Source organism: Pyxicephalus adspersus, chromosome 2 (genome assembly GCF_032062135.1).
Source record: "Pyxicephalus adspersus chromosome 2, UCB_Pads_2.0, whole genome shotgun sequence".
In the NCBI taxonomy this organism is placed as follows: domain Eukaryota; kingdom Metazoa; phylum Chordata; class Amphibia; order Anura; family Pyxicephalidae; genus Pyxicephalus; species Pyxicephalus adspersus.
Window position 1 is genome coordinate 59,568,095 of NC_092859.1, and position 20,825 is coordinate 59,588,919.

Genomic DNA, 20,825 nt, shown 5'->3' on the forward strand with positions numbered 1-20,825 from the left:
GGTGGTGCGGTTTGCACTGAACCACCTGGTAACATATCTCCCGCTTACTCCTATCTGGGCTCTGTTTGGAGTATTGTCTGAACAGGTCCGGGTAGCCAGAGGATGCAGCAGACTCCTCGTAATTATATCAATGTTAATTTATTCAGTTGTTATTGATTCAATCATAAAATCATGATTCGACAATCAATTTAATACAGCAAATCTATTTTTATAATATATAGATTATAGATAAATAAATTTAATGCAATGTAAGTACCTGAATTTAGTATTAGCCTCTTGCAATCAATTGTAGAGTAGAGCTCAGCCTGCAAAAGGCAGGAGCAGCACAACAAGTTCTGCAGTGCTGCAGTTCTCATGTCCCAATAGGAAACATGCAAATATAAGAGTAAACAAAAAATAGGCATTTTTTAGTTACAATATGTTAAACACCTGGAGAATTGCTTCTCAACCTTTTTAACATGGGGGAGCCCCTTGAAATAACTTTCAGGTCTCCAGGGAACCCCTGCTATAATTTCTAAATCACCAGCTTACAGTACAATAGTGTGGTGGTCAGTAGGAATAATGCCTCCTAGAAAGAGGTCATACACGGGTAATCCATCCACCAGACGAAGTACACAAGGGCAAAACACAATCAGAGTCGGGCCACAGGCAAAAGTTCGGTCCAGGCAGCAAAAACTCACACGGTCGGGAACAGGCAAAGTAAGAAACCGTAAATCAGACAAATACACAGCAGCAAGTCAGTCTAGCTTAATGCTACAACAGGCACTGGTGACTGGGAGCATGGAGGTTGTAAAGTCCCAGCAGCCAATGGCATTGCTGGACTGAGATCAGGATCTGATCTGCCTCTAAAATCCCTTTCAGCTGTACACAACTGTGTGCTGGGGATGCCGATAAAATACATCAAGCCTTATGGCTAAAGGGAAGCAGGGGCTGCTACTATTTCTTTATTCCTCTTGCTGCTGCAAGTGACATTGCTGGACAAAATAAGCTGTGTGGGATACAGCGGTGGGGCACATCCCAGAATAGCGTTTCTTAACACCAATATTTTTTTTAACTAAATGCCTATAGGCAATGAGCTGGATGACATTAAAAACTACAAAGCTGAACCATGGCACAAGAGTGTCAGCAGTAGCAACTTCAAGCCTAGCTAAAAAGAATGATAATTCCATTGAAATATAAAACATATAAGTAAAATTCAATGTATTTATTTAGCAGTATGGCTTTTAAGTTTGAGCTTTCACCTGGGTTTATACAACAGCTTTGTACAGACCACATACACCATTTAGAAATAACACTCTGGTAAAAAAAAAAAAGGAAAAAAAAATGATTTAGGAATATTTTATTTTTTTTCTTTTTAATGTAAAAAATCCCCCCCCCATAAGAAATGACAATTATTTTCCTAAAAGCAATATCATTTATTCAATTTCTTTAATAAAAATATATCTACTGTAGTAATCAAAATCTGAAACATAGGAATATATAACAGACATGTGTACACATATTTTGCATTGATTTTGCAGTGCTCATATACACTTCAAGTATTTTTTTAAAAAGTGTTAAAGATATAAATAAATACAAAGTAAATCATTAAAAATTACAGGGTTAAAAATCATTTCTATAGGTGATGTACAAACATAAAAGGCAAATACCATGTGCATACATAACTGTACAGGACAATTTGGGCTTTAATAGAACTAAAAGCCTTTGCTGAAGGAATATTACTGAAGCAATTAAATAATGACCAATGTCAGATTTCTGCCAAAAATAAGAACACACTCATTAAATCCCTACTCCTAGCAAGTAGTGAAGGATATTCAGTTAGTGTGGGCTAAACATCAAGAGAATTTTCCAGGTGGAAACACTAAGGTCTTTCTCATGCCAATCAGTTTTTTAACTTTTCCTTTTTTACACTTATATGGTTGCCTTATAGAAAATAGGGCTTATTGTATATATTGTGTGGACCGAAACTGGCTCCAGCTTCTTTGTTTGCCAGTTTTGTCACCAAATTTAGCTACTTAAATCAACAAACTGGGAAAAGTGGTTAAGTGTTTTTTTAAATTATGTAGTGCAGTACTAAACGCTGCTGCTCCACTGCCTATTAAGGCTAAGTTACAGATTTATTTATTTTTCTGGATATTAAGAAAATATGGTAAAGTCAGCAGATATAAAATGGTAAAAATCTACAGAAACTTGTTTTTATATACAAACAATGAATGGGTCCCAGTAAATTAGACGTTTTTACATTCAGATATCACAATCTGTAATTTTATATCTACATACATGGATTTTCAGGTGAACATCATCAGCTGGGATGCTGCATTTGGGCAAACTGATCCTTGTGCCTGAATGCGTATGGAAACATATTTGGACATACAAATGTATCCTGTTAGGACCATTACTGGATAAACATACTTAAATGACCCTAAATATACGCTGGATTACTTTTTTATGATCTAGATTTAAATAATTGATAAACTACCAGGATGTCCTTTCACTATATTCTATTTCATAGGGCAGAAATTCTATTATTAAAAATACCTTAGGAAGTAGAAAAAAACAGGATAAAGCAGCTACATTTATTAATGCTCCCAAAGGCTGAAGAAGATTCACTTTCATCAGTGAAGCTGGGTGATCCAGCAAACCTGGAATGGATGGATCACCCAGCTTCACTGGTTGAAAGTGAATTTTCTCCAGCCTTGGGGAGCTTTAATAAAAGAGGCCCACATTGGTTTAGAAAATGATTTAAAGTGTACCTGTAATGATGTTAAAGAACCAAGAGTATCCTTAAACTACTCTATTATGTGAATGCCCTACCATGCCACATTATTAGTATGTTAGTGTGATAGACAGTTGGAAGAAGTGAGCTGTGGGAAATAATTGGAGCAGTTTAATAACATCACCAACGGTTTACTTTTTTCTGCGAAGGATGTCATATTTATTTTGGAAGTCTGAATCAATGCAGTGTAAAAATATAATATATAATACACTAAAAAAAATGCTATGCTATACATCCCAATGGGCGAAAATCACATAATACATTCAATAACAAAGAAGAAGGCAATTAAAATAATACAAACATAAGCTCTAGTTTTAGCTATAATTAAAATTCTTTAAGCTGTTTATTTGATAAAACTAAATAAAAAAGTCTAGTTGTACCTGTCATGTTTAAAAAAAATATTCAAAAAATAATTCTCACACAAGTGCACATTAAATTCTGATTCTTCATTTAAATAAACTTGTACCCAAATAAATATTTGGGAAGCAATTGTGGACTTGTTTCATGCTGATTCGATGGATCCAGTGCCCCTCACCCATAACAACTATTTCACATTGCAACGTAGTAAGCTATGTACACACGTGTATACAGTGGCTGTTGTCCATCGTCCGAACGACCGTCCTGACGGATCCACGGAAGATGGACGACGAAACATCGTAATGCAAGGGAAAAGGGAGAGCGCACAGCAGGGTGCTGCTCCGCCATTCTCCCCCTCCCCTCTCCAAAGAGCAGAATGGTGCTGTATGTACAGCACTTGTTCATACATTTTTGAGTCTTTTGTCATTGGAAAGGATCGTAAAAGATCCTTTCCAACGACAAAAATTGCAGGTGTGTATGCGGCTGTAGAGAGAGAGATCTATTACTGGCCAAGCCCTTTGGGAGATCTATAGGTCTTTTATCCTACAGTACTTCTGATACATAGGATGATGTCTAATGAAATCACAAGTTTGGGAAAATCTGTCCCTAAAGTTGAATGCATCCACTTAAACAGGTAGTATGCATTACAGGAAAGGTAATATGACAGTAATTGATGGATGAAATATTTATTATGTTAAATAATTCATGCACCAACATTCAGTGTTGAAATCCCTTCAGTACACCTACACACACACACACACAACAGTTTATATGTAAAGCTGAAATCTGGGTATTATTATTATTATTGTGCCAATGAACATTATGAGAACTTTGTTGAGAATTTTGTTTGCCTGCTGTTAATATTCTTTTTTTCTGTACTGTATTTATATTGAAGATATATCTCAATAAAAAAATAATTAATAAAAACAAATATACAGAAACAACTCTGTGCAGGAGTTTAATGTAATAAGGACTCCTCACTGCTCTCTCTCTCTCCTTGTACAGGGTGACAAATCTTGTATCTGTCCCCCATCCTCATGTATCTGTCACCATTACTTTTACAAGGTTTGCAAAGGCATTTAATGAGGAGAAAAAGGATTTGTGTTTTTTGTGGCAACTGCCAAATATTGTTCAAGTTTTTGTGCCTCGAGTTTAGCTTTAAATGAATAGCAGCCAATGTAACAGAAGAGCCCAATCCTAATAGAAAACACAGGAGGCTGTGTAGAAATGAGTACCGGTAGTTTAATATATATTTATATATTTAAAATACATAACAAGATAAGTAAGTTGGACTATTTTCTCCTCCTCACTTCCAAACTACAAACCATTACCAGGAAGTGGATAATACTATTTGTACTGGGAGTGAGATTATTCATAAAAGAACTAAAGGAAACTGTACATCTACAAAGTTCAGTAAGACTGGGAGAGATAAAGTTATTCTGGGCCCAGACTCAGTTATTGCACAGTTGTTAACTGAAAGGTGAAAAAATCTTTGCTGATCTTCTAAACGCTACACAAGCTAGTAAGGGACATCAGCCATGGAAGGTGTGCCTAGTCTCCCCCCCCAAAAAAAACTAAATATGTTTGTGCGTATATATGTGTGTGCGCGTTTTTATGAATTTACATTTTATCATCATTTTAAAGCAATCTGTTTTTACAAGTCGAAGTAACAGACTAGTGTTATTTGCATGCAATGCTATTGTTAGATGCACATCCATCCTATTTTATTATCTCATTTTTAAACGAGCTTTTAGGTTTGGAAGAGATTAAATACTTTGAACAGGGTTTAAAAAAAATACAGTTTTATCAAAACTTTGTACACTGGTACAGATGGTATAAAGTCTTCTCTGATTTACATTACCTTAACTACAAAGTGAACCAATAATAAAGCTTACATGCTTTATTTTATATCCAGTGCAAAGTACAAGGAGAATATTTTGTTTTGATTTTATGGAAACTACTTTAGTGCAAATTGTTTGCCATATATGATTGGTGCAGTACATTCTATGCATATGTATGGTTAAAGGTTTGTTCTCTTTAAAATCAAACATTCACATTTTAAACTGGGAAAACACAATCTGTCTATCAGGAGACTCCCGAAACTATACGCATCAGACTCCTGCATGACTCTTAAGGGGTGGGCCCCCATTTAAGTATAATAATGCACTCAGCAGTGGAATGTGTGTCTCATTAAAGAGATGATAGGTAGGTAGTATAAACTCTTTAAACCTGCAAAAAACCTAAAATATTTTGCAATAATACAATAAAAATGTACTCACTAAAATGCATTCATGTACATTCATCAATTTTAAGCAATTTAATTAGGTAAATTATTAACTACGCTGCTTTGTGTTTGCTGCATGGACCTGTTTACTTCAGGGGGTGGAGTGCAATAGGACCACAATGATCATTACTGAACTTATCATGGTAAGACAACTACTGATATTGTAATCTTAGCAGATATTGAAGTCCAAATCTTGACATCATTTCATGAAAAGACTTTTGAAGACTGTCCAAATCATAAACCTTTTGAAATAGTTGAAGGCACTGTCAGTAGCAATGGCTTTTTTCAGTGTTTAGTAAATAACAGTCAACAGTAAGCTGTGCAGCTTGATACAAAAACTCATCTAATGAATAACCCCATATGGTAGGAAGAAAGACCGCTTGCATTCTTATAGTGCTGTGTTTGAAAGGACTTTCATATTTCTGTTTTGCTGCCTTGAAACTGGAATTCCTTTTTTATACCTAAACCTGAAAAAAAAATATTAAAACCAAAACAAAAAAAACATAAATACCCTTATTTTATTTACAAATATGATAATGGGAAAACTTGCAAATATTATTTATTGCCTAATCTATAAGGTTGTGTTGAATCTTGAAATAGCTGATCAAATAGTTTTTTTCTTAGATACAGGAGAACTGTAGAAATAGCTGTTTTACTGCTCAATTAAGCAATGCATGTACATGTCCATGGTCACAAATCAGTATTATGGATACATATTCTGGCATTATGTCAGAATAAACAACCACTGACACAAGCTTTTTATGGGTGGTTGCAGATCCTATTGGAGGTTCCCTTTTTTTTTGGGTAGGGAATTTTATAGGTAGCCAATGCTCATCACCATAGAAGAGGGCTTAATGGTGTAGGGGAAAGGGAAAGTAAGGGATAGGACAGTCAGGATGTGTGTCATTAGGTGGCATTCAGTTTGTATTTGGTGGTGAATGCTGTCACAAGACACAGATTATATTACTAGGTGGGGCTTACAAAGTGAGTTTTCTGGAGGATGTTCTCAGTTGTCTAGGAATTGCAGGTTTATCATTACATGTCGAGTGCTATTCCTGTCGAGTTTTATTCTGTCACAATACCATTTATTTTTCTATTGCCTTTGTATTAGGCCTTAACTGTCCAGCATCATCCTTTATCATTTTGAAAGGGAGCCGTCACAAAAGACCCTATAATGGCTGCTAAGAGGTTGTCCGGGGCAGCTACTGAAATGTGCTGGGCAATGTGCTCAGCAAAAAAAATTCTGGGGAGAACACTGAAACAGCTTGAGGTTGTGTAGGTGGAGAGGAAAACCTTGATCCAAAGGAAAGATGGTTAGACGTCCAGCAGAGGAATGGTGTCACAAGCCACAGATTATATTACTAGATTGGGCTTACATAGTGAGCCTGCAATAAACAAAATATGTAGAAAGAAATACTACAATTTATCAAACAAAATCAAATCTGTAAAAAAATATTGGGTTGGTAACAAATCTTCAGGCTACATACCATTTATTTACGAACCACAATCGTGTAATTGTAATATATAGGAAACTATATGTCTAACACACAGAATATAATAAGCAGTGTTGAAAAAAATAGTTATATTTTAACTGTAGAAATAAGTATAATTAATTGTACTTGGGTGTCATCCACAAACAAAACACATAGCATTGGTCCTTGGGGCCTAAATGTACTGCCATCGTGCAAACATACATACATACCCTTTCACTCTGAGCATCTCCTCAATAGTATCTGGTAAGGGCATGCCATTAGTCTCTGGGAGAAAGAGGGTAAAAATACCCACAAGAACGGTGAGACTGCCCATCAGGATAAAAGGTAGATGTCTATCATAGGCACCTAGAAAAGAAATTAAAATTGAAATCACAAGTAGTGTGTACCAACTTATACACATTACAACTGCCTCACTACTACTTTTAGCAGGACCATCAGTTTTATATTTTGATAAAAAAGAAAACACAGATTTTTCATAGGTCTCACAAAGTATGCATTTTCATACATAATCAGAGAGACATATGCTACTGCCCACTCACTATTTATTTCTTTATGGACCACCACCCCCCTCACAGTGCTTTCCTTCACAGCAGTCTACATTATCTCCTCTTACACAGGGCTTTCCTTTGCAGATAAGATTCAACCTTCATTAACATTGTTTTTTTTACAGCATCATGCATTCACACCTAACTTACAGTGTTATCTATCCATCACAGAAGTCTGGATTTACCTCCTTTTCTTCCGAGCAGCCTACATACATCCTTTACTCACAGTATTTAACTTTTTTAAATTTGGTTCATTGCAGAGGAAGTTATCCAAATTCAGCTAGTTGTATAAATTGTGCTTGATATTTGTTACATAGAAAGTTACACAGCTAGTTAAGCTCACAAATGTGTATCAGGTTAGTACATGAATGGCAAGTATTTATTCAAAAAAAATCTTACCAAGATAAACAAAATAGGGGGATAAAATGCTGCCCAATCGGGATGCCATTGAACTGGTCCCAACTCCCATGTTCCTTACTACTGTAGGGTAGAGCTCAGCAGTGTACACATATACCATGGAGAAGGCTGAGGTGATACCAAATTTCCCAAGCATTACCAGCACAATGGACAAGATGTTCAGCTCTGCAATAAACATAAAATGGTAACAGTACAATTTACTATCTCTCCAAACATAACACAGAAAAAGGGGAAACATTCTATGCACAACAACTAAACATTTATTAGTCTATAGCCAGTTTGTTTACCTGGCCCACAATACCTACACTAATTCACACAAAAACTGGAAATAATGAAACAAGAATCAGAGGGGTGAACAAAAGAGGATTTTTGTCTATTAACCTTGTACCTGGTCATATCTACTTTAAGGCAGAACTATTATTTCATATGAGTAAAATCAAACAACATCTTTATATATACTCTTAAAAATTTCTACTCTTCTAAAATATTTAGACCTTTCTCATGAGGGATGCTCGAATAGAGCGCCTCTATATCAATCGCTACTAGTATTGCTTTTTCTGGGACTTTCAAGTCATCAATTAATTTTATGGGTAAATATGTTTTTTGAGGTTAAGAACCAAAATATACAAACAGTTTACATGAAATAAACAACGTGCGAGCGGCCTAGTAATGAACATCAAACAACAGAAAAAAAAAACATTATTGAGATTGACATATAATAATAATGTTAGGCATATGAGCCTATGAAAATGCAAGTCACCTCAATAACAACAATAAACAGAAAAGAAATCAATTATTTTTAATAACTTAGGAGTATCCTTCAAAAATGAAGGCAAACTGAGCACAAAAAGAAGTAGGTACCGATCTACCAGCTGACTGACAATGGAAGATATACTTCCAATCCTAGCAACTCTGAGAAACTCAATGTGCCTTTATCAATGATACTATTTGAAAATGCCTCATATATTAAATTATAATACTCAGCATATTATGTTTCACTAATGTTGGTTGGAACCAACTTTTACCAATCCTTGTTAAATAATATTTTATGACACATTCTTTTATATTTATCCTTATCTAGTATAACCACATTCCCACCTTTGTCTGATGGTTTTAATATAATATCTGGATTTCTCTGAAAATTAGAAACAGCCAATGATTGACTTTTAGTTTTCTGGTAACAGAGATCAGAAAAAGGAGCCAAGGACTAATATCATCACTAGATACTCACAAAATCAAAATGAGAGCAATTGTTGAAAGATTTTGGCCTCTCTTAAAAGCAGACCCAGATATCAATAAACACATTACTGAATATCCACAAATAACCTATAGAAAGTTACCATTACTAAAAGATAGACTAGTTAAAAGTAATTTCAAAACAGATATAATACACAATTATCGGATAGAAACGATGTGGGTACCTTCCTATGTAAAAAATGCGATGTCTGTGGATTTATTCAAAGCAGGACCCCTTTAGAATACAAATCAAATATACCCCTTATCTCCATCTGAACTGTGAATCAAAAGGTATTATATACCTAGCTTTTTGCAGCTGTGGACGATAATATATAGGAAAAACTAAGAGAAATTTGTGGAAAAAAATTTACGAGCATGTATATAAAGTATCTAGTGGAAAAATCATCACACCACTTAGCTACCATATGGGGTCATGCCATAATTATAATGTGAATGAAATGAGATTCATTGCCCTCGACCAAATATTTCCAAATGAAAGAGGAAGACATTTTGATAATGAATTATTGGAGACAAAATAGATCTTGTTTTTAAGAGTAGAAATAAAGATGTTGCTTGGTTTTTCTCATATGCCTTAAAAGTCCTGCTTTTTTGCACACTTTTTAAAAAAATACTGTTCAAACATATGGGATGTGGCATACTTCTTGGCATTTCATAAGAAAATATTCTTGACTAGATGACCAGTACTAAATTGTTTTGCTGAACTATTATTTCTAAATAATAAGCTTTTAGAGATAATAAAGATTCTCTTTAAATACAAATGTGATTCAGGAGAACACAGCAGGCATGAACATATTAAAGCTAAACTCCAGACAAACAGCTAAACACACAAATGAAAGGCGTATAAGAGAGCTGCTTTACTTTCCAATCAACTTGTATTTCTGTCCATTCAGTGATTCACACTGCTCTGCCATACAGCACAGCCAGAAAAAGACATCACTTTATTTGTTACAGTTTGTAATAAAGTGGTGACAAATCCCTGTCCCCAGCCTATAATGGAAAGTAAGGCAGCAGCAGTAGACTGACTGGGTCATGTGTCTGTTCTATCCTCATTTCATAGCTTGTACCTTCTCAGCACATATACATGCTTTAAAAAAAGACATGATTTTTTTATGAACAAAGAGCTACATTATTATTTGTCTTTTATATCTGCCTGGAGGTCAGCTTTAAGTCTTCCTTTCAACTTACCCAGGGCACCCTGCATGGTTTATCAGGCAAGCAAACAGACCTTGTGTGATTACAATGCTGCTCACACTCTCCCAGCATTCCTTGCTGATGTGGTCACCTATCACACTTAGGGAGTGATGTATGGAAATTGATTTTACAGGACAATATCTTGTAGACCTAACAACGATTCAGAGTTCCCACTAATTTCAAGAATGGACTGCAGAAATTACACCAGACTGATTGTTATGAGCAGAAATACTTTTTTTAATAAAAATCAACCATTCTACGTTTAATAGGAAGGCAACTGGTGAGGACCATATCAGGTCATTTTATGGTCTGCTTAGTATTTGTGTAATATTTTGCTTTCTGTTTTGGGGTTCTTGAAGAGCTCTATGTTTTTCAGGACCTGCCAAGCAAATCACTGAGGTAAGAACTGGCAAAACCACATCTCACCTTGAGGCACAAGCTGGATGAAAAGAAGAACCACACCTCCAAGGAACAGTGTGCTTGATGTGGAGTACCTGCGAGAGAACCTTCGGAGCAGCACCCATGCTATGATGTAAGCAGGAACTTCAATGATAGCAGACAGGAAACAATTCAAGTAGGGATCTCCATGCAAATTAGGAGTATTAAGTGATAAGCCAAAGTATCCTACAGATATAATCATCCTGTGAAAAATATATATTGAAAGGTTTAGCAAAATGATGAACGCAAATTAAGCTGAACTTGCATCAAACGTCTAAATGTCCCAAAAAATAAAGGGAGTGGTGGTCACAGAGGCTGGTGCTCTGACAGTAGTAAAAACCTGCAGACATTTTAATCCTTTTGAACAAAATGTACTTTGTTTTAGCATGTGCACCTACTGAGATTTCCCACTTTCCTTACCAACCAGAAAAAAAAAGTTTTAGTTGAATTTAATGAAAAAAAGAAGTGTTTAACATTATAGAACCAGTCCACTGTAAGAAGACTAACTACTACTCATGGTACCATGACCAAATAACCTAAACTACATCAAATCAATAAATGCCTAAAAGCATGCATGAAAATATTTGTCATTTGGTTTTCTGAAAAATAAAAACACAAAAACTAATGCAACAAAAAGGAAAAATTAAAATAGATGAAATCAAACACTGCACAAATTAAACATCTGCTAACACTGAAGAAAAAACATGTTCTACATGTGCTTCACATTACAAGATACTCATACCTTCTTTATTACTAAATGTGTCTAATGTATCAGTCATTTCTGTCATCATTTTTAATATTAGTAATCAAGCATGTTACGGACATCACATAAAAAAAGTGGACTCTTACTGTAGTATTCATAGTAGTCTTCGAGCTGAACTATGAAGCTGAAGTTCTTTGAAGTTTATGGTCTCAAATATTAAAGGATTTGTAAATTTGAGATCCGGTAGATTGAGACACCTCTCATGGATAACATAGCTAGCTTTGAGACCTTAGGATACAACACAGCAATCTGCTGATTGGCAAAAAAATAACAGTAGCTAACATAGGAGGTCATCACTTCATTCACTTCTTTGAGTAAGTTCCTAAGGGCTCTTCAGACCCATAAAACAACATATTCTTCCACTCCTGGGCGCAAACAATCTGCTGCCCAGTTGCCTAGAGGCAAACCGTACCACGGGCAACCACATTTGCACAAGCATGCAGCTGCAGTACAAATCCTAAACAGCAACCATTCAGTCAAAAGTGACTTGTCACTTTCAGGAACCGTGTCACAACCTACCGCAGCCAAGTGCAAATAATGGTCCCCATCCTCAGCTGTACACTGTAGTTAACCTTTAGCTGTACCCATTTTACTGTGGTTAATGTGATTTCATCTTCAATGCAACTTTGTTACCCACCAGAGTAAAATTGATAGAAATGTCACAAAACGAATATTCCTTGTTTTAATAAGGTCAAAAAAGGTGTAAGGCTTGTGTGACTGGTCCTTCACTTCTTGCAGCTAGAAAAAAAAGGAAGAATTAATGGCAAGGTCATTCATCTCGAATTTTAAACAGTCTACACACGGCTTCTCGAACTGCCGACTTGAAGAAAAATTAAATACCAAAATGCATGATGGCTAAAAATAAACTTTGGCCTGGTGGCACTGTAATATTAGAATAGGCTGGGTCTACATGGATGGTTTCCCCAGCGTTTAACCTAAGGCTTTAAAAGCCCATGTTTGAAATTCCCATGCATTCCAATGGGCTCAATTGGTGTGAGTGATGGTGTAAGCAAATTTGTTAAAGTGGTATGTAATAATGTGATATAATTGAAACAACGAAAATATGTATTAAAAATATCTTAATAGATGTAATGGTGTATTGTGGAAAAAGTTAGAACATCCCTGGCCCCATGAGCTGGGATTTCCCCCCTTTAGCAGAAGTTACATCTTATAGGCATTCTGAATTACTGAATCACTTCCCACATTTTTGACCACTCTTCAATGCAAAATTCCTGCAGTAACACTATATGTGTGGGTTTCCTTTTTGAATTGCCCATTCCGAATCCCCTAAAGCCAGTTCATAAATCTTAATTTTTTCATTTTTAATCACTGCACATTCATATGTGTCTTTTGGATCAATATTAGACTGAAAATAATAATTTCTACTTCAACTTTTGGCCAGATGGCCTCAAATTCATATCCAGTGCACTTTGATATAATGCAGAAATCACAGCTGATTCAATGACTGCAAACTGCCCAGACAAAGCAGCAAAGCAACCTTAAAATATACCATTTCAATCACCTTGGTACAAAGTTAGTACAGGTAGTCTCCAAGTTAAGGACATCCGACATACGGATGACTCCTAGATACTAACAAGGCTTCCCTGCTCATTGTTCATGTGCAGGATGGAGGCTTGAGGAGGGAAGGGGTGGTTTACATGACTTGCAGAAGAAATCTTTTGCTAAACACAGCTGAGGTTGTGAGTGATCTTAAAAGCTGAGCTGATCTGTAGCATATTGTAACTCTTTAATGACTAAGACAAACTCTGCAGTTGTTTCTTTTTGCATATCAAAGCACAGCTTGCTCCTGAAGTTAATGAATGTTTAGGCTCCATAAAGTTTTTTGCTTTGTTGTGATTAACTCGAAGATTTTTTACAGTAACCGGCACCACGCTGTCTAATATTATGTTGAGACTAACATCTGTCCTAATTGCATATATTAAAATAATGTACCTGTTCCGGGGACTACCTGTACAGGGTTCGTCTCCTAAAAATGCTGAGCCAAACATACTTTTACTGTGGACAAACAACTACCTTTGATTCATCAAGTAAAAATTTAGTTTAATGTTCTTTCTGAACAAAAAAGGCTTTGCGGGACTTCCCCTGCAGGTTTGATAGGTATAATCATTTTTTATTTGAAGGTAAATGAACTTTGATTCCAATTGTTGCAAGAGTTACCTGCCAATCCTGCAATGTAGTTTTGGGGTTATGGAAGATTTCTTTTCATCATCAACTTTGTAAATTATTTTCTTCATGGTGTAATAGTTTAGTTCAAATAATATGCCAATCTTTAAACATCGCTAACTAGACTCATGGGCATCCATCTAAGACAAACATTCCCAAACTAAAAAAAGGAGGGAATCACATCACTGCCTGTAAGCCAGTAAAGCCTAGGAAGTATTTCTCTTGTGGAATGAGCCACAAACCAAAAATGGAGGCTTCTGACATGTAAAAACAGGGCTTGGATGATAGTCTGCCTTTTCCTTCTGAAAAAAACTTTAGCAGGAGAGGCTGCCTGTCCTTTCCAAGGTCTATCTTTGACAACAACAGAGTCTTTCAAGGAATAAGAACAGGTAGAAGCTAGATATACTCTAAGTGCTTTAACTGCACCCAGACAAGGTAAAGGAATCTTTTTACAATATACAAGTTTAGGATGGATTGAAAGAGCTAACTACCTTGGGCAGAATGGAGGTTTGTAGACAAAAGAACAGCCTAATCCCTACACCAAGCTAAACCAAAAAGGACGACTTGCAGGACAAGGCAGCTAGCTTTGACACCCAAAAAGGTATGGTAATGATCACATTCATGAAAAGGAACAACAGAATATTTTTAAATTATTTTTTTTTTTACTGAAAACATCAAACTAAGGTTCCACAGAGACTTAGGGTGCCACTAGGCACACCAAAGAAATTTACACACAGCTAAAGGAATTTAGGGGGAAAAAAGCCAAAATGAGAACAAGATCTTAGTAAAGCTCAAGGCCAAACCTTAATCTTGCTTAAATATTTAGAAACCCTTACATTATTGCACCGTATTTCCAAAATAACATATGGAAAAAAGTAGGGGTTTGTTTCCCTTTTAGGGGCAAGAAAGACCCCAAAGGAGCCCCAAAAAGTGGGATTTTTTTAGGTACCATTGTTTTACTGTTTTTAAATTTTGTAAAAGACACAAGATTATACACAATCTTCATGTATCTAAGTGTGCGTGACTCGATGCGACAATAAAATATTGGTCTCAAGAAAAGGTATGTGACACTTCCTATAGTGGTTCTGAATAAGGACTCAATATACATGTCACATCGGTTATTATTAAACAGGATTTATATAGCGCCAACATATTACGCAGCGCTGTACATTAAATAGGGATCGGTTGATCGGGGATAGGGAGGTACACATGTTGATCGGGGATAGGGAGGTACCAGGGACCCCAGAGAAATCAAGGAATGACTCCAAGTATACATATTAGGCCTCAGCTATCAAATGGAACAAACTGCAGCAATCTGGAAGACCTTCCCAGGAATCTCTCCAGGAACTGCCAGAGTGATCTAGTCTTTGAGTCTACTGTAGAAATCAGGGGAGTGGACCAAAAAAAGTACAAGTAGGGCTCACGGGTCTGGCTGCCTCAAATCTTACGCCGGAACCAAGCAGAATACAGCACACGCAGTAAACAGCAGAGGAAGAGACCACTTACCAAACCAGAAACAGGAGAGAGAAGTACATGAGGGGGTGCAATGGAGCTGAAACTGAAGGGGGAGGGATAGAGGGCCATGAGACCACAGACTGCATGTGATGACTAGCACAACTCACCCAATGCAACCCAAAGATACCCATGCATATCACCATATTACAACAACCAGTCTTATGGCCCCAAAGGGATGGGCTGGCAGAGCTGTCCCGAAAACCCTACGAAAAAGGCCTGAAGAAACTGTAGTGTAGGGGTCACCAAACTTACATATCTCAGCTGTGTCCTTAAATGAGCATTACAGAAATAAAAGTTTTCAATTGAGTTGCAAAGCAAAGCAATGCAACAGGTTAACTTAATGACTACCTGCACAGCACACACATCAGTGTGTTTTGGTGCACTGAAGGGCAAGTGTTTTCCTTATAATGCTTATGTGCATTTGGATGCATAAAAACAATAAAAAACTGATTTTTGTTACTTTAACTAGGTATTTTGTGGGTAAAAGGAAAAATATTGTAAAACATCATAGGCCTCGGCAGGAAACTAAGATGGTTTGAGAGACACACTATATTTTGCTTTATTGTGGCAGTAATAAAAAAAAGGGAAATAAAAAAAGTTTAAATAATAATGGTTTAATAAAGTAAAAGAGAAAAAGAAAAACAAATCAGAGATAAAAAAAAGGAGTGGTGGGGTGGGGGGGGGGGATGGCCTTGGGCGGGTAATAGTGCCAATTAGGGTTACTTTCAACTGTTACTATTTACTTTTTTACTTGTATGTTTGCTGTAATTAACATTATATACAGAATAAAGATCACATCTTTGATTTTCATATAAATAAAACAGTAAATATAATAATGTTGAAATGCATCTCTGAATCACACCTCAGAACAATGTTTACAAGATAGTTTTGATTTACATTTTGTTATCAACATAGGTTTGCTTATTTTATTTATTTTTTACTCCATTTCAGCTAATTCAGGTTGACTTTCAAAAATTCGTCCGTCGATAGTCCCGTTTCTTCAGTTTTCCGTCATGGATTTTGGAGCGCATTTTTAAAGTTACACTGTTTTCTGGAGGCGCCGTTTATGTTTTGATGGCACTGTACTCCAGAATCAGCAGTTAGGTCTTGCTTGCACATGCTTGCGGCATGTCTGTGCGAACCATTTGTGAAACACACGATATTGGCTCTTCAACAGTGTATGATATTAAAAAAACAGAAAGAAAAACTGTTAAAGTGCTTTTCTGACAGAGGATCAAAAAAGCAAATGTTTAACTCGGGATTACCTCTTTTTGCATGTAAAAGCCACCGCGAGTCACACTCCGGATTACTGCTAGGGAGGTTAAAGGTTTGATATATTACAAGAAGTAATTATTTTGTACAAGATTAAAACAACATTTTATTTTAGTATGAATAAAACATTTTTTAAAACCACTTATCCAAATATCATTATTAATAAATGACATAGTAACCCCCCTAGCGTTCTAATTCTGTCAGTTTTTTGATGTAAAAAGTGATCCTATTTTTTTTGCATAGAAATTTTTGTTTATATTGTGGACCTGTATTTCTTAGGATTAACTCCCGGGTATATTAATTATATTTATTTATTATATTATATTTATAAATTATAATATAATACATAATTATAAAAAATAATGAAATAATAGACCACAACAGTGTAATTTATCAAAAAAAAATATTTTATCAAAAAATATTTCACTGAAATTTTCCAAACAAGGGTGCAAAATTATTAATAAATAATAATATGTTAAATGCAGATTTTAGAAAAAAAAAAAAAATTAAATTTTTAGTAGACATCCCGGGTGTGGTAGATTTTGAAGCAGTGTGCTGCACAAAGTCCAACATCACAGTCAGGACAGTAGAACCTGGTTTCTTTGCGTTTCTTCCTTCCTCTGTCATCGGTCTTTGAGCAGCAAACCACGCACATCCTTGTAGGTGCTGCCTTTTTCTGGGTTGGTGGGATGAATTCATTGAATTTACGACCGGTGAGGCGTTCTGGGTTGACAACGGTGGAAGCACGACGTCCAGGTCTATTCATAGCCACTGATGGCGTTTGGTGGTTCTTGACTATAGATTCGTAAACTTGCAAAATGAAGTCTGAATGATTCACAGGCCATGGACAGTACTCATCAGGCACACATATTTCTTGTTACGCCATCTCAGGGCCATCACCTTTCCTTTCTGCCAGGCAACAATATCTCCTGTCTTCAGCTTCCCTTTTGCAAACAATGCTGGCAGGTTGTGCCGGTTAGCCCTAACGGTTCCATAGGCATGTGTTCTGTGTTGCAGAAGGAACTCATAAAGCTCAGGAGAGGTGTACAAATTGTCAGTTATGACACAATAGCCCTGATCTAGCAATGGCTCAATGAGGGATAGCACTGAAGATGTTGCCAGTCCATAATGGCTGTATCTGGGGTTGAACTGTGTCCCTTTTCTAGTGTACAGTACTGTATTCTAGATGTAGCCAGATGAGGATTCGCACAGCATATAGGTCTTCACGCCAAATCGTGCCCTCTTTCACGCAATGTACTGCACCCAGCTGAGCCTCCCCTTGTAAGCCATTTGACTTTCGTCAATGCCGACATCTCTTTCTGGCACATAGGTTTGCTGGAAATTTTGCAGAATATTCTGAGACACTTCCCAATTTTTTTTCAGTTTTGGTGCAGGATGGGTAGTCTCATCACATTCTTCACTGTTTGCGAAGTGCAGGTACTTCATGATGAGGGAAAAGCGGTATTCTGGCATGACTGTGCCAAAGAATGGAGTGGCAATCATTTTATTCTTGGACCAGTACCACTTCTGCATGGGTTTGCCCACAACTCCATGCAGGATCACCAAGCCCAAAAACAGCCAAATCTCATCCTTGGTCACAGGTTCCCACTTTCTGCTTCTTGCAAACCTCAGGTGTGGTAACCTTGTTGTTGTCCAGGGTACCTGCATAAAACAAAATAAAAAATATATTTTAGGATATGTTCTTTTATAGTGTGAAGGTTGCAAGTGATATGTTAGCAAACACAGAGCAGCATATATGTTTGCATGAAAAAAAAAAAAATTAGCAAAAAATTTCAAAAAGTGTTGGCATAAAAAAAAATTAAAAAGTTAGCAAACACAGCACAGCATACATGCTTACATAAAAAAATTACCAAAAATTTCAAAAAGTTAGCAAAAAGCAGCATACATGTTGTCATAAAAAAATGTAAAAAGTTAGCAAACACAAAGCAGCATACATGTCTGCATAAAAAATGACCACAAAATGTCAAAAATTTCAAAGTTAGCAAAGAGCAGCACGTTTGCACAAAAAAATTTAGTAAAAAATTTCAAAAAGTTAGCTAACACAAGAGCGGCTTACCTGTTCGTCTCTGCAACAATTTTTTCGATAACTTCATCGGTCAAAACAACTTCAGCTATGCCAGGGGGTCGTCGCATTCAGCCTCAATTTTCATCCCAGGTGCGCCGGTGAATGGAAATCTTGGCGGTGCTGCCTGGTCCGCATCAAGGTCAATAGGACACCATGTGCGCACAGCACTGACCTCAGGTTCAGAATCGTCGCTCAGTTCACTTTCGGTGTCCAATGACAAATTTCCTGGTGAATCACTATCGCTCGATTCCACAAGGGACTCCAAATCGCTATTGCTGTGTTCAAATTCCTCCAAAACAGCGCTTGCTCCGGCGAGATGCCTTTTGGATACCATGCAGTCTCCAGCATTCCAAGGTCAAAGACAAAGTGATGAAATGATACATTCAGGAAGTGATTTATAAGTCATCAAAAGGTCAGATCAAGGTCAGGGCTAATAGTGGGCAAAATGTAAATCAGGGCACTGGACAATAATGCTTGGTGCACTAAAATGTATTTTTATACTTTTATTTTATGTTTTGTGGTGTTTTTACTGTAAAAAAAAAATTAAAAGCAGATTACATAGTAAGCCAGGTGATGCGGTGGGGATGTCCCGCCCTGCTCACTCCACTGAAGCCAACAAAGCTGCTGGCATCACCTGGAGGCTGATAGGCGAGCAGATGCAGTAAATTCCGGGGGTGATGCCAGGGGGAAATCGCCGCTGGCATCACCCCCGGAATTTACTATTGGTGATCGCATCTGCAGTTAGATGTGATGCACTATGCACAAATCCTGCATGGTGCATTGCATCTAACTGCAGATGCGAGCAGTTGGGTGGCGGGGACCCGGGCGCCATTTAAAAGCAGATTACTCGGTAATCTGCTTTTAAATTTTCCCGCCCAGGCATGCCCCCCGACAGAGAGGCGCCCCGGCATCACAGTGGGATCGTCTGATCGCCGCTGGAGTTCAGGGCTGAGGTAAGGGGGACCCTGAGTGTGACTCGGGGTTACTGCTTTTTGCATCTTTTTTCTAACCCGAGTCACACTCAGGATTACCGCTAGGGAGTTAATATACACAGTATACAGAGTAACATGTACTAAGTTTGGCGTATCAAAACCAGACCACCTGTGTTCACAGGGAAGGTGTAACAGCCCACCCCTCTATTTCTCAATGCATTTCGTAGAATGAACTATTTCTTCAGGAGAATATTTTTTCTCTTTTTTCTCTCCTGCTTTGCACAGACATTTTCAAGTATTAAAACCGGCATTCTTTTTTCCATCTGCGACATACTTGTCCACAGTTCAGGGTATTGATAAACCATGTTCCTTGGACTCTCCATAATACACAGTATGTCCTAATGATGTAATAATGGAAATGTACTAACATATATTTAATCCAGTCCTAGTAGATGGGGGTATTCCTAGATAATCCAGTCCTAGTAGATTGGGGGTATCTAGGAATACCCCCATCTAGATACCCCCATATACTAGGAATGGATTAATTAATTTTGTTACATTTATATTATAACATCATTAAGATAGTCGTCCAAGTAAGAATTATTTATAAATATTTTAAATTATTTCTTTACCTTTATCCCAATACATTAACATGTTTATTCACACTTGCGATCATTTTTCACATGAAATTGTAGAATCTCCAATCGAGCCATTTCCCCTTTTTGTGACTTTTTCTGGGTTGAATGTACTCTTCCACTCTCCTCTCGTGCGGTTAATATACCAAGTAAGTCAATACTATTTGGATGAATTTGCTTATTTTGAAACTGTCAAAATTGTAAGAATACTGTGGAAATTCTATTCTATACTATGTACATACCATGTACAAAAATATTCATTAATGTAATTTCTAGGGTCTCGGCAATCCCCTGAGGAAGCCAGTTTAGGGCGAAACACGTTGGGCAAGACCATAAGTACGGTATTGACCTACATCTTGGACTCTAGTTGTGAGAGTATTTTATAAAGTCATGGATAACATTGCCGTGGCCTTTTTTACCAATTATGTTTCTAATAAGTAAATTTTTTAGTAAATGAAATAAAAGGTTTTATGTCATGCCAGATTTGTTTTCTGCCATAAAGAGCCGCTATCTCTCCACTTTTTTTCAACCTTTAATAATAGACAGTGTGCAGAAATGATATTATGTGTCGTATAAAGTGCCACTTGTTAACCTCCTGGGCGTTACACTGATGTCTAGATTTCTGTACCAAAAGCGTTACACTGTTTTTCATGAAATTTTTTTTTTTTACATTTTAGACC

At 36.8% G+C, this 20,825-nt stretch overlaps 1 protein-coding gene across 3 annotated transcripts in view; it reads right to left on the reverse strand.

The window, feature by feature from the left end:
• Positions 1-1,391: 1,391 nt before the first annotated feature.
• SLC22A5 (solute carrier family 22 member 5) overlaps positions 1,392-20,825 on the reverse strand; it is a 39,749-nt gene continuing 20,315 nt past the window's right edge. For 2 of the 3 annotated variants that reach the window (XM_072400839.1, XM_072400841.1), the window contains 5 exons: positions 12,159-12,259; positions 10,747-10,961; positions 7,855-8,037; positions 7,120-7,255; positions 1,392-5,884 (listed from right to left, as the gene is read on the reverse strand). In XM_072400839.1, coding sequence (XP_072256940.1) covers positions 5,806-5,884; positions 7,120-7,255; positions 7,855-8,037; positions 10,747-10,961; positions 12,159-12,259 — 714 coding nt within the window. In that variant the 3' untranslated portion in view covers positions 1,392-5,805. Of the gene's footprint in view, positions 6,803-7,119; positions 7,256-7,854; positions 8,038-10,746; positions 10,962-12,158; positions 12,260-20,825 lie in introns of all 3 variants that reach the window. The other variant, XM_072400840.1, reaches the window with a different exon arrangement.